The sequence below is a fragment of the Ixodes scapularis genome, unplaced genomic scaffold (assembly GCF_016920785.2).
Source record: "Ixodes scapularis isolate PalLabHiFi unplaced genomic scaffold, ASM1692078v2 PGA_scaffold5__190_contigs__length_132052651, whole genome shotgun sequence".
Lineage (NCBI taxonomy): Eukaryota > Metazoa > Arthropoda > Arachnida > Ixodida > Ixodidae > Ixodes > Ixodes scapularis.
In genome coordinates this window covers 6,226,696-6,247,352 of record NW_024609880.1, presented here as the reverse complement: position 1 = coordinate 6,247,352, position 20,657 = coordinate 6,226,696, and the positions used below count along the sequence as shown (strand labels likewise).

Genomic DNA, 20,657 nt, shown 5'->3' with positions numbered 1-20,657 from the left:
CTGCCACTGGTTTTCTCCCGCGCCTCGTTGACCTCGCTACCGCCGTCGCCTCGGCTGGAAGGCCAAAGAGGTCCGGCTTCGGGTGGATTAGGGAGATTCCTGCGTCGAAGCCTGCGTCTCGCTTCCCGTTTCCTATGTTATTAGTCAGCTTCATATATACTTCCGCGTTTCTTCTTGTAACTATTCGGGTGAAACCCTAAAAAAGAGAGGGTAATTAAGTTTCCGCATGGACATATTTTAGCTATGGCGCTTACGCACATATCAAACGTCAAAACAGCAAATGTTTTAATTCGTGAATAAAAAGTAACGCAACAGTAACGTGCGTTACTTTTTATCAGTAATGATAACGGTAACGCGTTCCTTTTATTTGAGGTAACGTAGGTCGGTAACGCGTTACTTTTATTTGCAAGTAACGAGTAACGTATTTAGTTACTTTTTTTGGTAATGCATACAACACTGTGCAAAACCTATAAATAGTTGCAAGAGTGGTGTAATTGAACCTGCTAATTTTAAAATGGCACTCCTCAGGGTCAGTTAATTACTCAGCTTCATTGTAATAATATTCGCCAATTCGTCGTAGCTATCATAAATTTATTTATAATTACGAAATGTAGCGCCTTTTATTTCTACGGTTTTGGCGAACAGAGACTTGCCATGTACTACACAAAAGCGGCAAACACTTTTCTGTTTCTTTTGCCTACGTAAAGGCAGAGCCTTCCTCATCCTGATTGGCTGTTAGACTTATCATTGTTCGCTGATATTTGAGATCGTCCTAATGGCCGGAGCTTAATATTAGAAAGAAATGAAGAACTCTGGGTGGCATGGACTCAGACATGAACATTTTTGTGCTAAAGCTCGATATCTCCCAACACCAAAAATTTACACCAGCAAGGAATTTCTGTGCTCTTCCTTTTTTCTTTTTGCTGAGAAATGTTTAGGAGGAACGAGCATACTGTTTTATAAAGAAGTGTATGAATGATAGTGCTCGAAATTAATAAGGTCGGAGTCTGAATCCCTGACTTTGCGATATACTCGAACAATATCTACATTTAAGAAATTTTCTCAACACAGATATCGACCGGGTTCCGGAGGCTTACGAGATACAATTTGCGGGTCATCTGATGACGGAACAAATAATGATTTGTAGGATGTATTTCCAGTGAACGTCTTCGTCAAATTTTACAATTGCATTCTAGAACCAAAGTTTTCAAATCTTGGACGATCGCAGCAGGTCTGACAGCAAGGTCCTTGTATAATGTAGATTGGCAAACATATTTTGTTTCGAGATAGAGACCGTAAAGTCCCATTTTTGTGTGCGAATGACAAATGACCTTGCACCTCCAGAAAGTTTTACCACTCTCTGGTGCTAGCTTTGATGTCCGGCATTATTAAATATCAAAACTCCTACTCAGCGGGGTCTTGAGAAATCTTAGGTTACATGTGCTTAAATCAAGAAAGTATTTGAGCATAATTGAAGGGCCGAATAAAGGGACAGAGCAGGAATTGACTGCAAGACAAGGCGCGCACGCAACTCACGTTTTATTAGTTGAACATTAAAGTGAATACCATAAGAACACGATATTTTCAGCATGTTAACTCTCGTTTTAAACATAAAAATGTCTTATCAATCAAGGTCTAGGAAGTCCCACTGACAAAAATTTAGCACCCCTTGTTTTGATTGCGTAGTCTTCGCGAATTGACCTTGTTTTTTTTCGCTGCCACCTCAAAACTGCCTTGTCAGAAAAAAATTGAATGCTATCACACCGGTTGAAGTGGACTGCTAATCGCGTTTATAGTGACAATTTCCACGTCCCTTTTATCATAGGGCAATCTTTACTCTAATTTGCAGCCCTCATTACAACAACCCCCCTTCCTGCCCAAACGGGCCCTCTTCCTGCCCCATTATCAGCGATTCTGCCCGCTGCAAACATGGGTTGCCGAACCGTGCTATATACCTTTTTCACAAGGGGGCCACCATCTTGAAATATTACCACTTCCAGTATGGGCGAAACAATGTTTCGCCGCTGCCACGCCAATAGAATACATTTAGGATATAAGCATAACCATCACCCTTTCTCGTGTTGTCACACTGCTATTTTTGTAGTATTTGGAAATTGAAATATTTTAATATTTTTAGTATATTTTCGTTTCCAACACAGGCTATAGCTACCATGTCGCTAGACGAGAGAGAGTAAGCGAAAAATATCTATAGAAAAAACGCCCTTTCTCAACACTCCCGACCGAGTTCACTCCAGGGTTGACAACTTGCGTAAAATTAAATTGATTCATGCTTCATATTTATGTTTTCGTAAATTGCACCTTACAACTTGCAATTGCTGAACGGAATTTATGGATAAATGCGATCGTTGCAAACGTGATAACCGATGAGTTTATCGAAATGCTTATGCCTTTGTGACAGTATAATAATATTTAGAATTTTGTTATGATTTATACACCTGTCATTCGCTAAATTATGCGTGGCCTATGCTTTGTTATTTGAGTGCTTCGTACTGTTTTGAAATAACAGATAAATTCTATTCATACCATTCATTGTGAAAAAAGCTGAAACCGGATATAAGGGTATTTCAAGGGACACTGACAGGGTATTTGTGGTCACCAAGGTTTTTAGTTGTTCGTGACATATGAGAGCTCAACTTTCCAGAGCAGAATTCGCTGCTCGAAATTCGTTTTCTTTCCGTGAAAACCGTCGATCGAGAACTGGCCGATCTGAGTCGCGAACTCCCTCTTCCCCGTGGTCACGGGACGTTTTCTAAGGTATTGACCAAATTACCAAATAAAATCAAAGTCGTAGGTCATCGAAGGCACGCACACAATATTAAAATAGTAAATAAACATGATAACTATTTTTGGGGGGTTCAAAAATGCTGTAAATGCGTGTTATGGTAGAAGAAAGTATCACAGTCACGTGACTTCGCCACCTCTCTCCTCCTCTATAGGAACCGTGCGGATCTAAATCAATCCCCGACCAGGGCGCCCCTAGCGGCAAACGGGTCCGTTGTATCGGGCATCTTCTGCCAGTCGCTGCGTTGGTTGTGCGTTATAATGGGTTAGCGCTGTAATTTCTGAGATGGCTATTCCGCACCAAGAAAGCCGCAACAAGTGCTGCGTGGTCGGCAAGATCGCGCACGGCACGAAGTACTGCATCGTCCCTTCGAAGCCGTATGAGGCGGAGTACTGCGCGACCTGGGTACGACTTGTGCGTCCATACAGGTTAGTGGTGTTTCTTACCTTCCAGTTCGCGCTTTGTTTAAGCTGCTGACTAATAATACAATTAACTTTCTTTTTTTCTAGCGAAGATGGAACAGCATCGACACCGACGGCAAACTCTAAAGTATGCAGCAAATACTTCACCGGAATCAAAAAGCGGAATGCGGTCGCCCTCCTAAGCCTACCATTGGATGTTTCCATCAGCCTACAGGAAGATAGTAAAGAGAATCGCAAAACGGCGCGAAAAAAAATCGCCCAGTTATTGTCAAGCTGATTCAGAAATAAACGTACATAATTACTGCAGTCCACTCAACGCCAACAAAATTTTTTTTGCTGGCGCGCTTAATTTTGTTTGCAGAGTACGGCGCTCCGTGACATCCACTTGTCCGTCGATCGAAACGGACCTCCTTCACGTCGCACACGCGGCCAGGTTCATGAAACAGTTTTCTCTTCGTCATATTGGCACCACGGAAGCTTTCTGGATTCGTAACCGCCTTAAACCCCGTCGTAATCACCCCGGGAACACTGTCCGCTGTGCTGCTAATCGCCACTGCTTCCCCCCGATGATTCTGCACCGGCTACCGAAGAAGCTTTCCGGATTCTTAGTCGCCCACTGTCCTCTGTGCTGTTCGCTGCCATTACTTCGCGATGATTCTGAGCCGGCGGCACCGGCTTCCGAAGGAACCTTCCGAACTCGTAACTGCCTTAAATTCCGTCGTAATCACGACGGAGACACTGTCCGCCGTGCTGTTCGTCGCCATTGCTGCCCGATGCTCCTGCGGCGGCTACCGCCAGGTCGCGGCGAACAATAGGCGACCGCCGCGACACGGTCGGCTTGCTCGCTTCCTATATTTCTTTTTCCTCCCCGGTCAAGTTTCGGTTTCGGTTCCGGGCCCTTGCGGCTTTTTTTTTTTTTTTTTTTTTTAGTTTAATTAAGATATACGTGACGCTGCAGCAAAATTTTGCTTTAGTAGTCTTCTGACACCTTAATATATAACCTGGCAAAAAACAAAAAGTCTCGGGGTGTCAGTTTCTTTTTAAATAAATAAGCAAGTAAGTAATAAAGCACTGAACTAGAGCAATGTTGTTTCTTTTTTATTTCGTGATTTCTCTACACTTTTTTCGTTAGTTGTTTAACGCAATAAATTTCATATACCTAGTTGTGTATTCTCCGTCCTACGAAGCTTTCAATAAATAGAAATGCCGCGGAGCTTATGCATCTGCGAAAATAAAAAAAAAAAAAAAAACAATTAAACTTTATAACGTCAGCATCACTTTTTTCTTCATGACATCTTCTACCAGGATGAGGAGGAGTATCGACGAAAGGCACTTGCATGCATGCAGAAATACTCCCTTGCTGTGAAGTCACTACACCCTGTGAGTTCAAGCTTTTCTCGTAAACTATAACACCTGCAAGGAGGTAATCCTCTCTGCCCGTCTCTTTTCTAATATACGAAGTGTGCTAGCAACATTATCTTAGAGCCTACTGATTCAATCTCTTAGAGCAGATTGGGTTCCAAGAAGTGCAAGCACCATACTGCCAAAAGGCATGACGATTATTGCACCTTCGGGTTTACCGGAATACACCAGGTTCTAAACGTCTTTAGTAGTGAAAGATTAAAAGGGTCGTGAAACGTTTTTTACAAAATTCTAAGCTATATGCCATTTTGGAATCATTGTCCTTTATTAAAAATCAATCAATAAATCAATCTGTGTTTTGTTGCGCCCCAAACAGCTGGCAAGGCCCTAGGAGCGTTACACTTGAACAAAGTGAAAGAGAATCATACGAAAATATTTGCACACTACAAAGTTAGCCTCAAATTACACTTTTTAAAAAAGAAAACATGCAATGGTAGTGAAAAGGTTCATGTCAGGGTGAAAACACTTGTCATACATGTTCTGCATCCGAGTCAGAGGAAGACTGGCTTTTAAGTTAGGTGGGTAAAAATAAACCGTATACTGTTTTCCCGCTGGGGAACATGAAGTAATATTTTATTCAACAACAGGGTGTAGTCCAAAACAGCCTTGAGCAGTTTATATAAATGCACATGACGCGCACCAGTCGTCTATTCGAAGCAGGTGAACGACTAAGTATATCCAAGAAACGCACGCACCATAAAAAAAGATTTCCGTCAAATGTAGCGATCATAGACAATTCTTACAAATCCTCGCTGAATACACTCTAACCTTAGCATTTCACTGACGCGAAGAGAATTCCACACAGTAGAAGAAAATTTTAACCTTGGCGAAACTAACGACCGAAAGAGGTTTAATATGCAGGTGCGACCGAGGAAAATACCGGTATAGCCTGCAATTACCCCTAGGATACGTAAGGAATATTTGATAATTTTCGAACATGGTTATTAAATCGAGGCGTGAATGAATCAAAACGCCAAGGTAACGTACAACTGAAGACCTTAAAATATGTGACTCGTGCAATTTATAGGGATGAGCAATACCATTTGCCGTACGGAAGAAGAGACAACCATAGTATTGGTGGGGTTTAAAAGAAGCGAGTTTGTACAACATCAACAGGCTAATCGACTCAACCTCGTTTTGTAGCAGTTCACAGTCAGCAGTCGTGTTGGTACTACGATAAACTTCCACGACGTCAGCCAGCTGTTCCATCTCTGAGTTACTGACAAACGTTTCAAGGTCATTTATTAAATTTTAAAAAGTAAAATTCCAATGTTTCTACTCTTTTAGCACTCCGTCATTTACCACCATGATATGATTTGCATCCTATCTAGGACACTATATTTGAACGATCATTAAAGGAGCAATGCAACAGTTTTTCTACTTTGCGTAAATACTGCTTAAAACGGATCCCTAACGTTAATGACCTATGAAACACGCGTTCGTTTTTCAACCCACGCATTAGAAGTCCGAGAAAAAAATTAAAGAAAAACGAGCACCGTTCACCCCCTCAACTCGCAGCCAGAACAAGCGGCCACGTGATCTGGAGCCGATTATATGCCGCCAGTGTTGATCATAGCCACGCGCTGGGGTTGGCAAAGCGCAGGACACGCGCTGAGTTCCAGACATTGTTATGGCTCGGCTGTTGTCGTCGTTGCAGCGATTGGACACGCGTCACAACCCGAATGCTTCTCGAGCTAGCAATTGTCACGAGCCCAAGTCGAGTGCCCACGCAATGCTCGGGTCCAATCTATGAACCGCATTCAAATATCGTCACTTGGGTGTACTGCGATCCCCGAGTTACGTCATCAAATTTTGCAAAGGAGAGATTGAATGAAAATGATCGCTTTTGTCCTTGAAATTACACCGCAACAAAGGAGTTTCTTGGCCAATGGCGTTGCGTGTGAGTATCCTTGAGTCCAAGGTGTGCCAGTAAGCTCGTGTAGAGAGAAAAGCATTCCAATTGAACATCGTTGCACAGCTCCTTTAAAGGGGCCATGAAACAAATTTTGGGTTGGGATGAAGGAGCGTAGCCTCTCCCGCGGAGCAGAGAGGATTCCCTGGACTTGAGTAAAAGGTATGATAAACTGATATCCGCGGGGGGAAAAACGTAACTACCCATGTTCGCTCTGCTGCTAGCGTTGGCGGGGCCTAAAAGCCGTTTTTATTTAAGGCCGCGAGCGTGCAAATTTTGTAAACTCCGCGCGCGCGGGTGTGTGTGTGTGCGTGCGTGCGTGTGCTCTGCCTCGGAATGGCACAGGGCTGCTACCCGTTTTTGTATGTGTATCTTTCTTTTTCGAGTGTTTTTATTTATTTTCCTTTCCGTATCCGCTTCCCTACTTGGCGGCGGGCTAGCAGGCCCACCTGCGTAAGGGTCTCAACCTTTTTGCCTAGCCTCGCACGCTGCCGAGTGGGTATCGCAATATGTGCAAATAAAAAGTCTTATTATTATTATTATTATTATCGCCTTTGTCGCGAGGTCCGTGGCGAAAACTACAGTCCTACAGTGACGAAAACAGTGGAGAAAATTCAAACGCTCCTTGCAACTAGTGAACACGGCGGTTCATTGGTTGTTGCCTTCTGGACGCAGCGCGAGACGCGACGCGTGGGCGCAAAATATCTGGCTCCTCCAGATACGCCGGAATGCGCCAAAAAACGCTGCGTTTCGTCCCGGCGCCGGAAGTGACGTCAAAGCGCAGGCGCAGACGCGACGCAGACGCGGAGAAAAGCGCACCATGTGGGCTAGCCTTTAGAGTTGCACGCCCCACGTTGTGCGTGCGCCTCATCGCCATGCGCCATCCAAGACCGCAATTCCGGGCTCTGCGCACGCGCAGTGTAGAACACGCAAAGCTAACGCAAACACACAGCACTTGCGTTCGCTCGTACACGCAATACTAAAACTCACTACTGTTTCACTGGCTTCCAACGCCAACGAAACGTGCTGCAGTGAGCAGACGTCCAAGCAAGTAGGCGTTCCTTCAAACTGGAAAGGCTGAGATTGGTGAAACGACGGAATGTAAAAATGAAAGCAACTAAATGTTATAAAAATAATTAATAATTAAAAAAAAATATTTTTTGGGCATTTGGTCTGGAAGGATATTGGCGGCGACTTACGTTGTGCCAATTGTCAAAAGTCGCGACATTGATAGAAAAATATACTTTAACCGAAATTAATGTAATTTTACATGGATTTCTCACATTAGCTAAAATGTTTCCTTTGACTTTGGACTATTTTTATTTTATTACTTGGTAATTAAAAATTCTGCAATTGGCTCCAGTGATGATAATTAGCACACTTTTGGTTGTCATATTTGTTCGCGCGTGTAAAATTAGATCATGAGCAACGCTTGAAAAAATTACGTATTACAATATCTGAATTTTAATATTATTAATAATACCAATCGCGGCAATGTATGCCCCCAATTAACGCCAAGATAACGAAAATACGCCAAAATAGTCTTTCCAGAAAGGTGTAATTTGGCTTTCTTTTTAGCACGGGGAAAACTCTGACATCATTATCAAGATAGACAAACAGACAAACACTGGATGTAATATAAAGTCCTATGCGTCACGCGTTGCTATAAAACACACACGCACGCACGCACGCACGCACGCGCACGCACGCACACACACACACGCACACACACACGCACGCACACACACGCACGCACACGGACGCACGCACACGCACGCACGCACACACACGCACGCACGCGCACACGCACACACACGCACGCACGCACACGCACACACACGCACACGCACACACACGCACGCACGCACGCACGCACACACACACACACACACACACACACACACACTTCAGCTGCCTGACTCGGATTCCGTCTTTGGGTTGTTGCAGTGAGAACAGCGTTTATTAATTTATACGGTTTGGGGACATATTGTAAAAAATTGAATTATTCTCTTATCTTGTGCTGGGAATGATGTTAAACCAATTAATCATCTAAATAGCCAAAAACTCATTAAAAGGCCCGCAGCTCATTATTTCCCATGGCAACTATCTGAGCAAGAAAAGGCTGCGAGAACGCACAAATATCAGCACTGATTTTTTTTAACAACTACAAATATCAGCCTGGATTGAAACATGTATGTCACAAAATAAAGTTTCGGCGAACAACTTCTTTAACTAAATAATTACGATGTGAGACACCTCTTGAGGTTTGAAAGAATTTGAAATTAAAATCTATACCGAGAAATTAAATCCAAAATAGAGATTAGTTTCAGTTTCGCTCCAAAATTAAAACGCGCATCCTTGCGTAAATATTACGCTAAATACCGTTTTTGTTTTCAGGGTAAAGAGGTGACCTGCACCCATATACCCTAGCTTCCTCGTATTACCTGAAATAATTTGTGTCACTCGGTAAAGCCAGCACGCTAGACAGGCTCAACAGCGGCCCGCATCTCCGACCCTCACTATAACCGCCATTTTGGAAAATGAGTTGCGCCACCTATAGTTAGTTGGAGTCGCGATATTCGCGACTCCAACTAACTATAGGTGGCGCAACTCATTTTCGATGGGCGAGGAGGAGGACTATCGATGGGCGAGGAGGTTCCTCCTCGCCTGCCACGGGGGCGCCTGCAGCGCCCTCCAGTGGCTAGGAGAGAAAGCGGCGCGTCGGGAGCCGAATTCGAGATCCCGATCGACACCGCGGCAACACGACCATGTGATCGTGTCGCGGCCAAGATTGGCCGAATGGTTTGATGGGCGCCCTCGTGAATTCACGGTGCGCCATAACCGGTAGCCACTGTTGCAGCCCGGCACGGGCCCCAGGAATTGGAGATAGGGTAAATCACTGCCCCGGCACAAAACACGTCCTGTCTCTCTTATCCCACCGTTTTTCCGTCATTGCACGCGTTGTCTACATGCCACTGAATGGCACCGATCGCAATCCATTTCACTCAATCATTAAAGAAAAAAAAACACTGCAGCAAAACAAAGCGACGACGCGAACCATGCAATCACAAGCAGTACAACACGGCAATCCGAGCGGAAAGGAGCACGCCTGTTATCCGCAGCGCCCCCTGCCGTCCTTGCGCTCCGTCATCGCAGCGCCGACCTCCTCCCTCCGTTGCTTCTCGGCGTGGACGACACACTGCCCAGTTCTAGTACACCATAACTCAGTGGGCCAATAGGCCCCTTGCACATGACGTCATTTCCGATGCCCTCCAGAGAAAAGGGAAAGAAGGAGCTCCCCTCTTATCAAGATCCTCCTTTCTGCCTCCCGGATTTGTACAGGCGTCGCTATTCTCCCCCCAGAAGATTAGAGAAGATTAACCTGTCACTCAAAATTCTTACAAAAGCAGTTTCCCTCTCCTCCTTTTCCTTGGTGTTCAAAAGTATGCGATGTGACGTCAGTGCAAGGAGCCTATTCGAGCGTCGCATAGAGACAGGTGGCATCAGAATGGACCACTGATCTCTACTATAGACCTTTTCTGCAAGTGCGCCGCCATCTTGAATTGACGTCACATTCAGTATGGGCGACAACATTGTTTTGCCTTTGCCACGCCAATAGAAGGGATTTAGGGTATAAGCGTAACCGTCACACTTTCTCGCTTTGCCTCCTCTTTATTTTTTTACTATTTGCAAGTTGAAACGAATTATTTTTTCGCCGCCCATACCGGATACGCCTATTAGGTGACTGGGGACGGGAGTACACAGAAAAGGTCTATAGACCTTTTCCACAAGGGCGCCGCCATCTTGAATTGTCGTCACTTCCAGTATGGGCGAAAACATTACTTTGCCGTCGCCACGCCAATAGAACACATTTACGATATAAGCCTAACCGTCACACATTCTCGTTTTGGCTCCGCTCTATTTTTTTACTGGTTACAGGTTGAAACGTTTTACTATTTTGTCGTCGCCCATACTGGAAGTGACGACAATTCAAGATGGCGGCGCCCCTGTGGAAAAGGTCTATAGGAGGCTGAATGGCGCTTAGCTGCTCTCCGAGCCTGGCGCAGGTGAAGCCACCGGAAGTTCGATGCTTGTCCCGGAATGACAAGTGCTGATTGTCCCGGAAGTCGGGCGTGCGCTGGGCTTCTTAGTGCATTCAGTCGATATTTTGGACCATGCTTTTTTGTGTCTTTGATTGGGTTTTAATATCCCCGTTCTGGATTAAATCCCGAGAATGAGGCATTTGAACTTGAGACATATTCACAACTTGATCAACTAGAATCTCAAAATGTTTACATTGAATGGCTTCCCATGATACTTCTCGGGTCCGCATGCACTCTTACTGCGCAACAAGCAGGCTTTCTTGAGGGAACAAGCGGAAATCCAGCGCACCTCGAAGCTTTTCAAACCAGCACTCGGAAGGGTTACAAAGCCTGCCAAGGACTCACTTCCGGGACAAGCCGCTCACTTCCGGTGGCTTCATACCTGTTTGCTCAATGCACCATCCAGCCCCCTCTAGTGGAGATCAGTGGAATGGACGCCTGTAAGACGCTCTCACGTGTCTCAATCCTATGAATTTACTGGCTCATCGGGATTCGTAGAATTCGCCGTGTACCGTGTGCCTGCTTACACTAAAAACTGGAGGACGGCGGCGCGCGGCGCGGCGCCCGCCCTGCCTGCTCCACAACCTCAAAGAACAAGGAGATGTCTTGGAACCATGTCAAATCACCGCACTACTCGCAACAGCTACAAAGATTGCCACAGAAGTAAGGCAAGTCTATGAAGACACGCCAGAACCAGACTACCATCTCCTCGCATTATGGGACAAAAGGACCAGAGCCTTAGAAAAGTACCGACAAGGGAAAGGGAAAAAACACCTAGACAAGGTCAACCGTTTAACGGAAGAAGCAAGCAAATACGCAAACAAATTATCCATCGACAGATGGCTAGGGTATTGCGAGTCCTTCGACGAGAAAACCAACCTTAGAGACGTGTGGAAGACATTCAACTCCATGTCAGGAAAAAAGAAAGGAGTCAGCCCTGTCCCGGTCATCGCACTCCTCTCCAATGAAAAAACTGAAGAAATTCTCAACAAATTGGGAGACATCTTCTTTCCACAACCCCCAACGAAACAGGAGGAAATCATTTACCACCCAACCCATTCGGGACCTGCACACAAGCCGGAAGACTTCCCCTTCACAGAGTGGGAACTCGGAGCGGCGATACAACAGTGCAGAAGCAAGAGTGCACCTGGAGAAGACGGAATTACAGTGCCCATGCTCAGAAACGCACCCCTGGCCACCCGTCTTGTTATCCTCAAATGGTTTAACGAAATCTGGGAAAGCGGGCAACTTCCTGAAGAATGGAAGGTGTCCCTGGTCACACCAATACCTAAACCAGGGAAGCCAGCAACTGACCCCAAAAACGTCCGACCTATTTCCTTGACCTCAATCATGGGAAAACTTATGGAAAGAATGGTACTCGCACGGATTCAGCACAACGCTGAAACCCTCGGCATCTTTCATCCAACGCAAACCGGGTTTAGACCGAACTTGTGCATACAGGACAGTCCGCAGATGATATGCACAGACGTCGTGGACATGCACCCAGGAAAAAAACAAATGCGAGTGATTGTATCTATCGATATAAAGAAGGCTTTCGATTCTGTCCCCCATCAATCAGTCATTGGCAAGATGGAGCAGCAAGACCTCACGGGTAAACAACTAGACTTTGTGAAATCATTTCTCTCGGGACGGATCTACAAAATCCAAGCTGGATATGACAAAGAGTGTGGGGCATTCAAGAAAATAACATTGAAGTTCCTCAGGGCGCAGTGTTGTCACCTACACTTTTGAACATCGTTATGGCACCAGTCCTCTGGAAACTTTATAAAATACCCAACCTCAGGGCGACGATTTACGCAGATGATATCACGATCTGGACGCATCAAGGGCCTCCCGAAGCCCAAGTTGTCGCCTTGCAGAAGGGACTCGACACCATTGAAGAATATCTTGCTGATGTGGGAATGTTCCCATCGCCAGAAAAAACTAAATAAACCATCTACGGCCGCAATCAAGACAACAAAAACCTAGGTCTTACCTTTGCGGGAGACCCAGTCCAAAAAGCAGACTCCGTTAAAATCCTTGGAATTATTTTTGGGTACAAGCCAAGAATAAGCAAAGCTTGGCTGGCCGAGATCTCCAAGAAATGGAAACAAGGTATCAATCTCGTCCGAAGAATATCCACGAAAATGGGAGGAGCTGGGGAAAAAACAGCCAAAAAACTCGTGACTGCAGTGCTAGTATCCAAAATAGCCTATGCGGCGAGATTCTACCGGCTCACGAAAACCCATCTTTCCAGATTTAAAAGCATGATCAACGGAGCAAGAAAAGCCATCCTTGGGCTCCCACGCCACACTTCGGCAGAGGAAGTAAGCAAGTGCATCTTCCTCCCAGAACTCACAGACCTTATGAACCAACAGAAGGAGGCTCAACTATCCCGTCTACAACATACAACCGAGGGAAGAAAAATTGCTAAGTACATGGGAATCGAGATACAAGAAGAGGCCCCCATATCGCCGAGCAAAGCGCCGTGGGAACTCATTGACGTAACTCACTGGTGCAAACCTCTCCCAAGAAACATGGACGCTGCGCGGCACAAGAAAAGACGAGAACACTACGCTCACATGCACAAGAAGGAGCTGGCTAAGCTTGTTGAAGACGAAAAAAACATGATCGCCTATGTGGACGCCAGCATTTCTTCTATGGGTTGGGCAACAGCAGCCACATACATCCAAGGGAATGCGACCTGGACAGAGACTCAAGGTAACCCTCGAGGCCACCACACGCCGGGCTTCGCCGAACGGGAGGCGGTGTTGCAAGCCATCCGAGGGGCAGTACCCCATCTACAAGACGAACAACAGCTAATCGTCTATACCGACTCGCAAGACACCATCAGAGAACTCAAGAAATACAGGTCCTCTTCTAGCCCCACCATTGACGCTATCTTCGCCTTCGCAATCTCACTATACAGATCCAAGAAAATTCAAATTAATGTCAAGTGGACTCCCGGGCACGAAGGCATTTCGGGCAACGAGCTAGCCCATGAGGCTGCACAGCAGGCGATGAGGAATCTCACACAACCGTCCCTGTTGTCTCAGTCCTCCACGGCAGGCTCAACACCACAGCAACAAGACTCTGAGCTTCCCCCATACGATCCAAGGGAGGAACTCAGGTTAGCCTAGAAGACACGAAAACATCTTCTGGCAAGATCATGGACCCCAGAACAACATCCTTTCCCTAGGGAAGAATTCAAGAGAAAAGAATCGGTGATCCTCCGCCGCATACGCACAGGAGGAGCAGTCACACCCAGGTTCAGATACCAAATGGACCTGGCAAGACTTAAGAAACAACAACCCTACGCTGTCCCTCCCGACCCCAAATGCCAGCGGTGTCAAGCCGAGGAATCCATTCCCAGACTTAAACACATACTCTGGGAATGTGTGGCCCTCTCCACCCTCAGAACACTCATCTTCAGTAAGATGGCGAATGACGAAAGACCTTCAAAACTGCAGGACTGGACGCACCCAGCGGGCGACACCTCACGCAAGACCAGGATCCTCAGATCTCTCTTAGAGTATATTTCTGAGGGAGACCTGGGAAACTCCATCTAACACCTTTAACCGAGGAGACGATGCCAAGCCTTGAGGCCACCGCGTCATGAAAACTTCGAGTCTCCAGAGATATATATTTTTTTTCTCTTTAAATAAACGTATTCACCACCACCACCACGGCCACGGCCGGGTTGCCAACGCGCCGGCTGTATGCGACTCCGAGGCGCCAATTGCCCGAGCTCTCGGGCTTCGTGCATGACGCTGTGCTCCCCTTGCTCCCCTTGCCCGTTGTTTACTCATGTTGCGTTTTTACGTTAGTATGGTTGAATGCATGGGTACTCGAAGTCAGGTAAGAATTTCTTCTAAAAAAAAAAAGAATATACTTGATAACCAACTTTTTACAATTCAATTCTGAAACACTCCTTATCGCGCTTGAAGGCCTATGACACAAATGGCGATGATTCAAGCCCGTAATGAAATTTTACAATGGTATAGCAGAGGGCAAGATTGATCAGCGGGTCTGTGAAGTGCGCTACGGCGTTGAATGAATACTTGTTAACTGAGCGACAGAGAATCTGTCTCGAACCGATGATTACAGAAACGCCGCGGTTTTGATGATTATGTAACATAAATTATAATATATCTTGTTAATGTGCAACTAAATGACTAGAGAAACCGTTTGTCATAATTTGCGCGAGTTATGAAAACAAATACCACTCAACTTCAACTTCCCAAATGTGCTGCTAATTTCCGGGAACTAAATGCGCGAAATAATGCTATATGTTGTATTTAAAAACACCGCCCAGTTCAGTTTCGATATGGGCGGACATTGTGTCCGCGTGAGGTGTTGCGGTCGCAAAGCTGTGACACCTCGTGTCGTGCAAGCACGCACACTTAAAACATGAAAGCGCCTTCGATATTTTATTTTACAATTGGAATAGGCTGCAGGCAGTGTTGACAAAGTCATAACCTGTATACTGACATACTGACGCTTGTGTGCCGAACAAATCATTTAAACAGACCCCGCTAGTAGTTCTACCTGGTCCTACCCGTGGCGACACCTCGAAAAGGCGGGAAGACCGATTTTTCGTGACATTCAAGCGTAACATCAAAGTAGGAGCATAAAGGCCGGTTCAAACATCTGCGTTCCCAGCTACCAGAAAGACAGAAACGACACGAACGACGTGACATGGTTGTTCAGATCGGTCTATTGGTCAAAGCGAAAGGCGAGTCTTGTTTTCTTTCTTTGTCGGGAGGTGTTTACAGATATTGCGTTTTCCTGGTTGATAACAATAAACTATTGATATGTCGGGCCTGAAATGTTCACTTCAATACACACGGATGAGCACCGTTGAATACTATAAATAGGATTGCGCTTCCAGCAAGAGCTCGAGCAATTAGAATCGGTCAGCTGCCCAATGGCAAAGACGACGTAGACGATAGATCTCCACAAGCTCCGACTCTACAAGCTACCACAATGTCAATACCTCATTCATCAACTCTTAAAGACTACTGAAACCGATAGGTTAACCTCTACGTCACTACCTTTTTCGGAACACTAGCTAGACGAGAATGCAAAACATCAGTTTTGGTATTTTGCGTGCATTACTGGGGACAAAATAAGCCTCACATGAGCCTATAAAAATATAAGCGGTATACGAGTCCATTACTGTGTCGAGAAAACGAGAAACATCCCTTTTAGAAAAAGTTTGAAACGATTCAGCATCTCGCAAGCTTCAAGTGTGCACGCAGCCAAAAACATGACAGAAAGCAACAATTACGTCTGGCCGTCTCGTTGCCGAGTGCTCAGCCTTAGCTTCATAGGGCACTCTCCTCTTACATAAACAAATATCCGCTAGACAGGCCGAGCACACGCCCAAACGGACAAACTACGGTTACAGCCACCGTGGGCCAAACATATCCAAAAGATTGCCACGCCGCACGGACCACTCCAGCAACGTAAGCGCACAGCGCACTGCATACAAAAGGTGAGAAGCATTTGCGCTTGTGCCACCTGCGGCCGTCCGTAGCCATGTATGATCTCTATGTTCGTAGCTGACACTGTATACCAGGGTGGCCAGTTCTGCTTATAAGCGGATTTGGGCTTTTTTTTTCACCAAGTCGCTGGTAGATTTTTCCAGTCGCTTGTCGTGTTTTTTGGGCTTATTCGCGTTTTTTCCGCAAATATTATTTTATTGCTCGTCATGGCTCATTGACAGTGCGTTTGTCGTTAAAACGCAAAAAACAACATGACCGTTTGGCGCCGCAGTTACGTGGCGCAAGCTACCGTCCGTCACAAAGTACAAAACAATTACTATCCATTCACAAAAGTTTTGGCGCCTTGCCCATCTTGCCAGTCAGCAGTCGCGGTCGTCGTGTCTTGCCATTGTATTTTGCGCAAAATGGCTTCGAAGTGGTCGAAGTATGCCAAAAGATATTGTAAACAGTGGGAAAAGGAAACACAGCTTAAGGACTGGCTGCGACCAGTCACCGCAGACGATAAAAAAGCAGCGTGCAAGTGCGAGACCCGCGCTCATCATGCCAGCCTCGTTCAGCACATGGCAACAAAACAACACGTGAGGAACTCTCTTGGCCAGTTTCCAGTGCACGTTTGACTACCATAGGCTAAACCTATGGTAGTCAAAGCTCAAGCTGGCATGTTACTCAGCGTGCCATGCCACTATCCGGCGGATAGTGGCATGGCACCCCGACTTCGATACCAGAACTGGAGCTCAAGCTGGCATGTTACTCAGCGTGCCATGCCACTATCCAGCGGATTGTGGCATGGCACCCTGACTTCGTATTTGAGCGAGTTCGCCTTCGTATTTAAGCCAGTTCCCTTCCTCATTTTATTATTAATAAACTATTTTCAAGAACGCATACATTTATTGAACTTCCGCTTTTTTGAGGGTTCTTCACGAAGGTCACGCCTTTTTTGGGCTTGGTTGGGGATGACTATTTGCTTATTCGCTCGGCCGTATCTGGCCACCCTGCCGTATAAGTGCGCTGCGAACATGCGAAGAACGAAAGACGTCAAGAAGCCAACGCCGCGTCAATGAAAGAGAGAGAAAGAGAAATGTCGTCTAGACATACGAGTAAAAAAAGAGTGTCCACGAAACGTAGCATGCTCTGTCGAGCATCGACTGTCGAAGAATTGATATAGCCTGACAAAGAGACGCATGGGGACAGCCCCGAACCACTCCAAACCAAACCAAGCAAAGCCATGCCAAACCAATCCAAAAGAAACCAATGGACCTTTTCCAAATACCGACAGCACCAGGCGGTGGCTCCACGAACTAAAAATCGAGGAAGTGACCTACCTGTGCTACCAATCGATTATGGGAGCTACGCTACCAGTTGCTTCGCTCTCTAAGCAGCGTTGCGTGCCCAACGCGACTTTAGAGAGGGAAATCCGTAGCGTCCACCCAAACGTCGCGTTTTTCTTTTCGTCCAATTTCTTTTTTTGTGTAACACAATTATATATATGCTGCAATTACGTGTCCTAATCGTCGATTTACAGCCTCATTCCGAATTTCCTCGATTTTTCGTGCCGACTTCCACCGCTTGGCATCGGGCGCTCGCGCGTGTGCAGAACGCTTCTCGGAAGAGGTCCATTCAAGGACGGCTGCATGTATCAAGGTAATAAATGCTGACAGTATTTTATAAAGGCTGAGATGACTGAAAAACAATGCCGGCCGATGATTCCTTAAATCGCACCCTACTCCGGCAAGCACAGTCGATCAACAAAAGCAGAAGCAACTCGAGTGAGAAGGAAAACTGCTTCCGCGGCCTCTGCTCATAGAATGGCATACGACTGACGGACACCACTGCCAACAGGGATTGTGGCGAGATTTCACACCAGAGGTACGTCACGTGAAACCACCCTACCTAATATTAACGCCCTCTCAAAACAGAAAAAATAAAAAGGTCGATGCATATGTTTACTATATGTATATATATATGCTGCATAAACCTCCGTAAAACAATGTGTGGGTGGAACAAAAAAAAAGAAACGGGGGTGATGAATGTAGTAATTGTTTGTGTACAAATGAGCGAGGTATACACAGCGTAGCGAGGCGATGCTCTAATCATTGCGACGTTGTTTGTGTAACCTGTCGGAAGGCGCGTTTGTGTTTTACCACCGCCCTTGTCAGCAGGCGAATGTTCAACACACCCACTTTCGTCCGCTTGCATTTAGTTTCTTTCGTAATTAATTCAGGTTAACGAAATTTGGTAGAAATGTGCGGAGCATAAACATAAACATAGCACATTTTTTTTATGTTGAATAAGCGGTTCAGAAGTTTACTGTTTTGGGATAGTTTCCCCGCCGCACGACTCACGCGAAAACTAACCGACGGCTTGCGAGAAAAAAAAACACAAAGAAAGCAACCTGTAAGCGTGATGACCTGTGAGTGTGAGGACCTGTGAGTAAGATGAGCGTGAAGACCTGTGTGAGCGTGATGAGCGTGAGGACTTGTGCGAGTGTGAGGACCGTGAGGAGCCGTGAGTCTGAGGACCTGCGAGCGTCAGGACCGTGATGTGTGAGGACATGCGAGTGTGAGGACCGTGATGTGTGAGGACATGTGAGCGTGATAACCATGATAACCTGCGATTGTGAGGACCGCAAGGAGCTGTGAGTGTGAGTGCCGTGAGGACCGAGAGGACCTGTGAGTGTGACGACCTGTGAATCGAATGACCTGCGAGTCTGATGAATCATGATGACCTGTGAGCATGAGGACCTGCGAGTGTAACGACCTGTGAGTCTGATGACCTGCGAGTCTGATGATTTGGGATGACCTGTGAGCGTGATGACCGTGATGATCTGTGAGCGTGACGACCATGATGATGGGGCAGCGAATGAGTTTTGGTTTTGTGTTGAACCGTGAGGGCGAGTCCGGGTGATGACCCTATTTTGAATAAATCGTGATCGTGAGTGGGCATGAGCTCCGATTGCCGAAAAAATGGTGATCACGAGTTTGAGTGAGGACGGCTTAAAATGCCGACCTATGAGTACAAGGCAGTACAGCTTCGCTGGTCTTCCTTCTTCACCAGAGTGGAAAGACTGAAAGTTTTTTTTATGAATAGTATTGATATTTATAATATAGAAAGTCAATCACTTTTTTGTGTTATTTTGTTTTCTAATTAAGGAAAAGGGGGAAACCAATGTTTTGCATCCCCTTACTTTATTTATTTGCATTTTGTATATTGGTGTCCAAATTGGTTACTATGCAACTTTAACATAATTTTCATTTTGTTTTAGTTGCACTTCCTTAACTTTGACATTCATTTGATTTTCATATATTGCTGTTAAAAGTTGTTACAATTTTTGTTTCGCATCATTTTCTCTTTGTATATAGATGCTTATTTTGTTGAAGTTGTGTGTATGGAACTTTGTTGTTTGTTTTCCTTTGTATAATGCTGTTAAATGTTGCAAGTATGCACCCTTTTTGTATTTTATTATTCACCATACCTTTCTTTTTATATGTAGTTCACTGTTGTATCCATGAATGGTCGTCCTGCATGCATGCCAAGCTGCTTCCGGTAGCTTTCCGTCTGGTGCTCCCTTGACTTTGAGGCCATAAATAAAAATGATTAAAAGTGCACGACATCATGACATTCATCCATCAGCCTGTATGTGTTCTTTCATTGGCTAAACCAATCAAGTGCAGTGAATGTCCCGTGACTTGTGCTTTTACTGTGTTCGTGGTTGTATCCGTTTTAGTCTTCATTTGTGCTCCAACTCAAGGCAAAACAAACTATGTTGAGTAGGGATCCTTTGAAATACATATTTGTGTCATTTTTCTTTCATCCCACTTCTCCGAATATTAAAGTCGATCAACAATAAAATATTTTAATTTTTTTGCTTCACTCGTCTCGGTGCAAGCACAGCGCAACTCTTAGCAAAAACGGCACTTTGGTGCGTTGATGTAGCAAACTTTCGCTTGTGGCGCAATTTGGCACAGCACTTCCGTCGCTGCATCTCGGAGAAGCTCTGGAGCACTGCATACGTAAGTTAGCAGGAATTCGGCGCAGTTTCCCATCACAGTCATCAACAAAATGGGAACGACGGGGAACATCTTTCAGATGCCTGGCCTTCCGCACGAGGTGCACGCGACGCCCCGGCGTTGCCGAAGGTGCTTACGCCGGAGGTGGGACAACTGAAGCTCCTCCCTGCTTTTTCTCATAATGTCAGCGACTACAGGGGTATGCGGAGTGCAAGTTCGCCTGCTTCTTGCGCAGGGGTTGCGGTGACGTCAGAACGCCGAGCTCCAATTGGAAGGATAGAGGGTAGGCCTCAAGGCATCTAGCATTGAGCTCGACCCACTATCCTCCGATCAGAGCTAATCGGAGCTCGGTGTTCTTGCATCACCACAACCCCTGCAAGAGAAGCAGACAAACTTCCACTTTTCATTGATGTACATCCATGTAGTCACTACGGCGCGATTCCCACGAAAACCCCAAGCTGCCCTCTACGACTGCGAAAAG

The 20,657-nt window shown here is 45.8% G+C and overlaps 1 protein-coding gene and 1 pseudogene across 1 annotated transcript; both read left to right on the top strand.

The window, feature by feature from the left end:
• Nucleotides 1-514: 514 nt before the first annotated feature.
• LOC121838033 lies at nt 515-11,901 on the top strand (the record flags this gene model as incomplete). Its single annotated transcript, XM_042293998.1, has 2 exons — nt 515-529; nt 11,161-11,901. Coding segments are annotated over exons 1-2 (756 nt in total), but the record flags the coding sequence as incomplete, so codon positions are not given.
• Nucleotides 11,902-13,199: 1,298 nt separating this feature from the next.
• Nucleotides 13,200-14,335, top strand: LOC120836377 (annotated as a pseudogene).
• Nucleotides 14,336-20,657: the final 6,322 nt, after the last annotated feature.